Here is a 9,606-nt window from a genome sequence, read left to right as displayed (position 1 = left end):
GATTCAAAATTGCAGAAAGAAGATGATCTGAAAAGTAATAATATCGAGACTCAAGATAATGTGCCTTCACCCATCGAAATGGTTCATGAAACATCGGATACCCCAAATGATGCTATATCTATCATAAGTCACGAAGACGAAATGAAGATTGAAATCGCAAGTAATAATAATGTGACTTTATCTAAAAAAAATCATATATTCAATTTAAATGTATAGGTATATAAAAAAAACTCAAGTCAGGTTAAGATTGAACATTCTCTTTGGCAAACGTGGACTGAACACCCGATCAGCGTCTGACCTTCCAGGCGATTGCCATGCGTTTTGTTATTATTTATTGGCTTACAATCATCGGTAATCATTGTTACTCGCCTTCGTCGGTGCAGCAACCATGGAAACGCTTGAAATAATTGTGATGTGTGTAGTGGGGGGATCTAGTAGTGAGGATACACCAACGAGATGGGATTTAGTTGCCCTTGGCCACGTGGTTCAATCGTATCCTTAATAGAGTATAATTATAAGCATAGCAACTAAAAAGTCTCATTTAAAATAAAATTAATTAGTAATTATTGACAAAACATTTTTAAAACTCAAATATAGGTAAAACTTAATATTTACAGTTCTTTAATTCTCTATCTAAATACTATAATTTAAACAATTTAAAAGGATCACAGCACACGTATTTTTCATTCGTTTTACACCAATAAGTGATGTTAAATTACACATACTTCAGAATGTCCGATTTAAATTTTTTTATTGATGTATGAACTTTGAAAAATATCAGGGCTTTTTAGAAAGTGGATTTAAAATTTAAAATTTTAAAGGACATAGCAATTGAGATTTTTATCAAAAACCCCATGAAATTTGGATTTTGCAACTTAAATTATTGTTTTAATAAATTAGGTCAACAATCACCTATGAATTAATTTTATTATTTATAAAAAATTAAAATATTACTGGCAGATTTTTTATATACATTTTATATGGATGCCTCCAAATCAGATATTAGTGGTAAGTAATAATTTAATGAATTCATCCTGAAGAGTTGTATTTTTTTGTTTATAATGTACGTAGCAATTGAAAAAGTTAACCTAACCTCATAACATTGATTTATTAATTTATTAGGTATTGAAGAAGCCTTAATGACTCCAACAGAACATTGTGCACATGCATGTGAGTAATAGTACAAACTATTCATGTACCTATAAATTATAAATAATAAATATATATATATACCAATTTTATCAAATATAATATTATATACTGAAGAATAGTATGCATAGTTATAGCAATACCTTACCATTATTCTAACTATTTTAAAATAAGTTTAAAGTATAACAATATACATTGTGGCTGAAAGTTGTAAGTCACTATGATTTATAAATCATACTTAAACAATATCAAACGATACTTTTAAATACTTAAATACTTTCAACCAAAATAACTATAATCGTTAATTTCTTTTGATTTCTATTGATCAAAATATGAAATAAAAGTATTTTCTATTATTTTCAACAAGGTCAGACTTATTTCACATGTCATGCACAAGCATTTAGCTGTGGAATATAATATCTACTTTAAAGGCTACTTTTTTTTTTTAAAATTGTTTTCCACAAACACTTGTCTTAGGCAGCTTCCTAAATTAAAAAAAAATATTTGAACATTTTTATTATAACTTATATCTATTGATCGTGGGATTTTGTATGTAGACATGTAATCTTTAACTGTTGGAAGTCTGAAGTCAGTGTGAAGTGCTTTGTTTCTGACGAACCATCGCGCGTTGAATATTATACGTAAAATATCTTGGAATGGAAGACTTGGATTTTATTTATGTGGATTTAGGCACAGTTTCCCCAGATAGCGGCAGCATAGGAGTTCTAATTGTCATAGGATTTTCTTGTAAAGAAACAGAGAGCAATTTCAACTTAAGGTGGTTTGGCGGTTGATTAATAGGTAAATAATTTTGAGTTGTTGGTGACCTTGTTGTAGTTCCAAAGAAATGTGTTAATTCCAAGTTATTTTTTTTATCTAATATAACTCCTAGATATTGTAAAGCTGGAGACCAGGATATGTTATTACCATTAAGTACTCAAGTGGGTGGGGTTTTGGAACGACGAAGTGTGAATAATACTTCTGTACTATTTGAGGGGCTTAAGATAATTTTCCATTTTTTCGCCCAGCACTTTATTTTGTTTATTTGACTGTATATTTTTAGTGACGGTGTGAACGTCACGGATCTTGAACATACAACACTGTTGACAGTGTAAAGAGAAAATTATGTGTTAGATGTAGTAGGAAAGTCCACGATGTATAAATTAAAAAGTAGGGGGGGGCATTTTTGATCCGTGGGGAACACTGTCTTTTGATTTTTTTTTTATCTGAGCTGGTTTCATTTATACGAACTGAAAAATATCGACCGACGATGAGAGAGGAAGAAGTGAACTATGTAGGTATATTGGTGATTACAGAATGGGTATTTAACGTTTTTAAATTGTGCAGTTGGCCGTCATATAGATGCGATCAAATGCTTGCGCAATATCGAAAAAAGCTCCAACAATATGAAACTTTTTTAAAAACCATTGTTTATATGCTCGATTAAGCAGATAATTTTTTGAGTGGTTGAATGATTTGGGTTAGACCAAATTGATAATATGTAATGGCTTTAGTTGCATCTAGGCTTATTAATCTGGTGTATATGATTTTTTTCAAATATTTTTAAGAATAAAAATTTTAGACTTATGGGCTTATGAATTATGGACTTATGGTAACTGTTAGGGTTTGTGTTATCTTTTCCAATTTTTTATCATTATGATTGAAGATTTTTTTCATTCAGTTGAAACTGGCTAATTTTCACAAGGAGTTGAATACAATAGACATTAATAGCATAAAAGCGATTTTTTTTTTAATAAAGCATTTGTAATGAGAGATTGTCTCCAGAAGAGTTATTGTTTGGTAACCTTTTTATTATCTCATTAATTTCGATAGAAGTGGTGTATGTTTTGAGTAAGAATATCGAGTTCAGCTAGTTTGATATACACCATAGTTTCTGTTTCGATATTTAATATTATTTGGCGAATAAGTATTTTCGAGAGTTTTAACAAAAACTTCAAATTTTTCGACATTTGTGCTTAGGTAGACGTTACCCGATTTTAATGGAGGTATAACATAGGCATTTAGTTTAATTAAATGACTGGTTGCAAACAATAAATTTGAGTTTAAAGGATGAATTGTGGATAGGTAATTTTGGTATGATGCTATTATCTGTTATTTGAGTAAAATGTTGACTTTTTTAGTGAGATGATTTACATTTTTCTGATGTTCAGTCCACTTATAGTGGCCACAATCTCCTGGTTTGGTGTATTATTTTCATCAGTATTAAAATTGATAGGTAAAATTGGTAGGTATTTGAGATTTGATGTAATTTTGGGATGTATTACTTGAGCTTGACGAGTTTGAACAGTGTTCTGCTGCTAGATGAATTACTTTCTAGAAATGGCTCGTGGCTTCATGGGATGAAGGAGTGTTATTAATATTTTTTGGGATTTTTATAATATGATGTGTTATATAAGTTTTAAATTTTTCCCAATTTTTTTTTCCGATTATAAGTTTACATGGGGTATATAAATTATTAACGATTCCAAAAGTTCCACGTTAATAAGTTATATATAAATTACTTTATTCACAATAATATCGTGAAATCTACATACTAATATCATAGGCTGACTGACCGTGTTCGCTCAGAATCATTTTTTTATACATTGATATTATATCATTAAATTCAAATTTAACACCATCCATTAGAGTGACTCACTTATAACCTTCTGTACAATAGAGCGACACCCACTTTCCCACATTTTTAATTTTTTGTCCTGCGCTTTTGTAAACTATTTGGAATTTTTTTAACCTTTTTGATTCCTTTAATATTATACAATTGCTTTTCTATATTGCAGTATAAAACGTACAGATCTGTTCGACCAGATGGTTACGGCAAAGTGTCCATTGCTATATACAATTCTCTCAAATCCAAACTAATTCTCATCGATATTACTACCAATGTATTAATCATACAACTGACATCATAAGTATCGAAATATTTTGGACAATTTCTCTTGCCCTATAAAGTTATTGTTCTGCTACATTCCTAGTAGTTCCAATATTCCTTCTGATCGTTGGTAGCTTTTATTCATACTAGTCTCACATAATACTTTATTTATTAACGATTTCAATGAATTTCATCTCGCCTGAGCTTTGACTCAATATCCCGTCGAGGTAACCATATTTATAATTCAATTAATTCTTTAGATCTTTGCATTTGGAATGATTGTTTTCCTATTCATGTTAGACGTCCTGGCATAACCGATTCGGCTATAGATTTATCATTTTGCTCCCCTGATATCTCCTGTAATTTACCATTGTTAGCTCTCATTGAGTCTCATGGCAGTGACTTTATTCCTGTAACAGCCTATATCAACGATCTGATCCATCTCACAAATACAAAATCTACTGCCAAACTTGTTTCGGTCTTAAAGAATCTCATTATATTTTCCCCTTCAAATCCAGAATTTAATATTAGTTTCGATGCATGATATTTCTTCAGCACTTTCTTATTCTACTTTCACTAGTTTCATTTCTTCCAAAGCTACAATTTCTAAGAAAATACTAAAAACCAATTATTATCCACCCTCCACCCATGGGAGGAACTCCTCCTGCACAGATGCCGTAAAAAATGAAACTTACTTTTTAGTATCTTCCGACACTCAGTTTTCATGTTTGACTACCTTAATTATCGCAACATATGCTAATCATATTCAAAAATATACTGGCCTAGAAAAATGTTGGAAATAAGTATAGACTCCTTCCCTCTTTACCTAATTTTGATACCAAGCTATTGGTATACAAATTCTAACATAACCTTGAATAGTTTCACTCACAAAATTAAAGACATAATGCAGTTTATTTATTTTATTTTAGAAGGTCTACGGAAGTACTTCAAATATCATTCAGATGTGGCTTCAAAATTTGATAAATGTACGTATTCTAGTAAATGCTAATTAAAAATATATATATTTTTTTGTATTCTGTTGAATAATAAAAAAAAAAAAAATGATACTGTGTGAGCGGTTGCTTGAAATAAATTGTCTAATTTTCTGGGAAGAAGCTTGAAATGATTTACACTAACTAAGTTATAAATATGTTATATATATATATATACTCGTAGGAAGGTAATATACAAATTTTAAACTATGATAGGTAGATATAATCATGTATTATGAACTGTATATAAATTGATATACTACCAATGAAACAAAAAAATGATTTTGGCTTAATTCATAGCTAGTTAATTACTATAACTAACGGTGTTACTAAAATTTAAATGAGTCGATTCGTTAAGGGGCTAGAGTCCAAGAGAGGTAGCCGCGTGACGTCACAAGATCACACAGCGTGGGATGGCGTATACTTTTATACAGGAACCGCCGACGTGGTCTAGATTATTTATTTATAATTTTTGTTATATTTAATTATATTATAAATAACTTCGTAGCCACAACAATGAAAATATGTATATAAATACTCTATTTGGTTAATTATGTTTTTCCCCAAAATAAGAGGTATTTTATGTTGACGAACGTCGATCACGTCGATACGTCTTTGTAAACGGATGTATTTTTCAACTTAATATTTTCATCGTTGGAATTTCGTTTTACGAGGCCACCGCCACGCCGTGTAATGTGACGTCACGCACTCACGCGGTTATCTCCCTTTGGCTGTAACGCATTAACGAATCGACGTATACAATTTTAGTAAAATTGTTAGTTATATTAATTAATTATCTATTAATTGAACTAAAGTCATTTTTTTTATTCCATGGTCCTTTAATAACATGTTTGAAGCAATGCAATAACAAACGAAATAAATGAAATTAAAAATATGCTTTACGCGATTCAAAGTAATCTTGTTTACCGATTCAAAAATCTTTACACATTTTTAAATCGAATCATTATAAATACTTATCTTAGTTTTTGTCAGTCTCTTGGGTTGTTTTTAAGAAAAATGTATGGCGTTTGCAAACCCCTTAGGATGTATTTATTATTCGACATTCTTCAAATATAAACAAATAAGAATATTATGTAATATTATGTGTATCTATTGTTTTTAGTGTTAAAAATATTTAGAAGTTGTTCATTATGCGAAAATCATGTGTACAAAAAAATGATGAAGACTCAGAATCTCCTAAAAGAGGAGACCATTAGAGATGGAGGAGACAATCATTATAGAGTGTTGTTTGTTTCAGTCCTTGTTAATTATCTTGTATGTGGATATTTGTTATTTAAAAATAAATAATATAAAATTCGGGGAATCACTTACTTTAGTATTACTTTTAAATTATTTATTTATTAGTTAATTATTTGACGTATATTTTTTAGATTAATTCAATTGTTTAATTATTTTTTTTAATTAATAAATATTTTTTATGCACGTATTGAAAATATATGTATATTATAATATTACTCATTAAAATCAACACATAGACATGATTTAATAATTTACAATAATGTCAAAATGTTAACAGATCTAAAATTAAAAATATGTTGCTGTAGCAGTTTGCCATCTCGCTAAGGGACGGACTGGCAGATCGGGTGATCGGGAAATTTCCCGATGGACCGTCAAATTATTGAATTATGGGGCTGGACAATAATATTATTACCATATTATTATAACCATATTATATGGTTGTACAAGTAACTTATTACGATTTTTAGAATATAATAATAGTTTTTGATCTATTTAAAATGTATAGAATATAACATAAATAATACTTATGAAGTTTTGCTAATTTATAATGGAGCTGATATTATGTAGAAAATAAATAGTTTAAAAATAATTTCATTGTTTTAAAGGGTGTTTTCGCTTCTTCAAGAACACTCCGATTCCAAGTTGTGTACCAAACTTAAACAGACCTAACCATTTCGGAGAAACCATTTTTTCGCATTCGATAGTGGAATTCACCCAATTCTATGCTGACAAATAGGGTTTTTTAGGAACGTATATGGCTCCTGGAAACTTTTTGGCCAGACACCGCTTGATAACCCCCATCTTCAGTGGGAGAATTATTTGGTTTCTACAGAAAATCTTCGGTTTCCACCACAGGATTCCTTCCTGTCTGCTCCTGAGGATCTCTGACCATTTTATTTTTATCTCCAGGCTAAACATAATTTTGGCTGATAACTTTCCGCTGTTCCAGTTTTATTTTTCTTACGGAGAACAGTACATGTGGCAGTAGATATCTAAACGATGATGAGGCATATCCACAAGTAATGTTCGTAACTCACTGCTCAACTAATAATTTAGTCTTTCAACTGGATTCCGTATATCCATTTTTCACCTTTTGAAAACCTTCGCATCGCATATGAGCATGGATGTGGGACATAATGTGTCAATAATGACCTAGAGTACCTGAATCGTCGAAACAACATCCATTAGAATGAATCCACAATCGATATCGAGTTAACAGTCACTTTTCCGGAGGGTAAACCTCTAACCTGTGACTATAACAGTCAGTAACTACTAAAATCATATAAATAATACGTCAATACGAAAATAATCTTACCTAAAATTATATTTTTTGTTCTAAGAAAGAGTAGGTATTTATATAAATAGAAATTTCGCTGCCGCCTGCCTGTCGGTCGCAGCCGCCATGTTTTTTATAATATACGATCTAATTCGATGTATTATCAATTATTATTGTTATATTATTCAAAAATATACCGTTTTCGTCCGCGACTAACAAGACTGTTGTTTGGGATATTACTGATATTATATAAAATATAAATATCATGACAAAATTAATAGGTATGTCAGCAATATTATCGGTTTAGAAACAAATCGCGCACCCACCCTCCGCCCAGCCCTGTACTCTGACGTAAGCATTTCTCCGGTTCTCATTGGTCCACCGCCGTCACTGCCGCGATAGCCACCACCACCACTCAGCCTGTTGGATAAATGCTTACGTCACAGATATGCGTATCACGAGTTGCTAACATACCTATTTATTTTGCCATGATAAATATTAGTTCATTTGTATTTTGTATTATCTAGTGGAAAGATGACTTTTGAAGCAATGTAAACAATCATAACCTCAGTTTTTTATAGGTGGGAAAGTCAAATTAATTTTTAAATAATATTATATTATAATTTATAGTAAAGTTGTTGTTAAAAGTCCCATAAATTATAATCTATATAGGTGAAATTATTATTAAAAACTGGTTAAATGGATTAAAATAATAATATAAACTAATAATAGAATTATTCGACAGCGATGCCGATGTCACAAATAAAAAGCCTAACCTAACCATAGACAATGGTTTATGGGCGATGGGCCGCTTGAAAAAAAATTCCCAGGCCGCTCTGGAGGAGCCAGTCCGCCCCTGAATCTCATCACTAATTGAGAACGTGTAAACGGAATTGGTTGAGTCTTTTTGAAGTGTACGAAATTGTCAGGATAAGTTTTGTATGAATGTATATTTTTGGTGCATCCAACAGAGAATTAAGAAATGTTAATGTTATTTTTAACAGTGGTGCAATCTGTACAGCAAAATTAAATTGAAAATTACACCAGTGGCGCCATATTTACAGTAACATGAAATAAAATTCAACAGTTGTAACGCATCCACTAACACTTCTACAAAGTTACAAAATGTATGAACTTGACATTTTGAATTCTGTTTCTTCTAATGTGCAAAAATAAATAATTTTTAAAAATATGCATTTTAAAGATGTGGTCATCAAATAATTTTGAAAAAACAAACAGAAATCAATTTTTCTTTATGAATGGTTGCTTTTCGTTACAGATTATAATAGTAATCTCTCTATATAAAAATGGATCCTAATCATTTGCCATGGCATCACACATGAACGGCTTGTCTGATTTCGCTTATTCATTTTTTGTTTTGTTCGTAATTGTCTGGAGAAGATTGATATGAAAGACAATCTTAGGGAAATCCACCCGAAAATAGGAAATATGGATGTCAAAAATACAAAAGCAGCGCCATGTGTTCATGCACTGGATAGGATCTTTGATATATTGGTTACTCTAGAGTTATCTTGATTTGACACTCATAATGGTCTATTTTTCCTGGCTCTGCAAAAAACATATTCTATTCATACATTGTGAAAACAAGTGTGCAAACCTTTTTTCTTCGTATTTATTGTTTCTTTTCATGACTTCTGGTTCTTCAACCATTTCAAAGCTTCTTTTTCGTTCTTTCTTAGAGATAATGTTGCGTGTTTTGTTAGCGATTAGTATAATATGTTCCATTTCATCCACTTGCCATTGTATTGTTCTATTATTGAAATGTATTCTTGCATAATACTAGCAAAGTAATATTTCCCTACAATATTTATATCAATCTGAATGAAATTAGCAAACATTTGTATTTCTCCTATAATGTACTAGCAATATATTTAATTGAGATGTTGCACATTTTCTTTCCACCTACGCGACGTTGCTTATTTGTACCCCAATTACTAGTAATGCTGGTGTTTGGCTGTTCCTTTTCAATACTAAATCAACATTTTTTTTGGTTAGTACGCTCTCGCATTACACTTTGT

The 9,606-nt window shown here is 30.7% G+C and overlaps 1 protein-coding gene across 3 annotated transcripts; it reads left to right on the top strand.

Annotated features, from left to right (window-relative positions):
* Positions 1-959: 959 nt before the first annotated feature.
* On the top strand, positions 960-8,150 carry LOC115033795. 3 transcript variants are annotated; one of them, XR_003839102.1, is made up of 4 exons: positions 960-1,170; positions 4,969-5,025; positions 6,155-6,306; positions 6,569-8,150. XR_003839102.1 is itself a non-coding variant. In XM_029487829.1 (3 exons), the coding sequence occupies exons 1-3, from the start codon at positions 4,830-4,832 to the stop codon at positions 6,572-6,574; spliced, it is 354 nt and encodes a 117-aa protein (XP_029343689.1). In that variant the 5' UTR covers positions 3,728-4,829; the 3' UTR covers positions 6,575-8,150. The 3 variants fall into 3 exon arrangements, 2 of the variants coding, with proteins under 2 accessions (XP_029343689.1, XP_029343688.1); XM_029487829.1 differs by lacking the exon at positions 960-1,170 and having other exon boundaries at positions 3,728-5,025; XM_029487828.1 differs by lacking the exons at positions 960-1,170; positions 6,569-8,150 and having other exon boundaries at positions 3,728-5,025; positions 6,155-6,362.
* Positions 8,151-9,606: the final 1,456 nt, after the last annotated feature.

This window comes from Acyrthosiphon pisum, chromosome A1 (assembly GCF_005508785.2).
Source record: "Acyrthosiphon pisum isolate AL4f chromosome A1, pea_aphid_22Mar2018_4r6ur, whole genome shotgun sequence".
Taxonomy (NCBI): Eukaryota; Metazoa; Arthropoda; class Insecta; order Hemiptera; family Aphididae; genus Acyrthosiphon; species Acyrthosiphon pisum.
The sequence above is the reverse complement of the archived record's forward strand: the minus strand, read 5'-3'. Positions and strand labels throughout refer to the sequence as shown.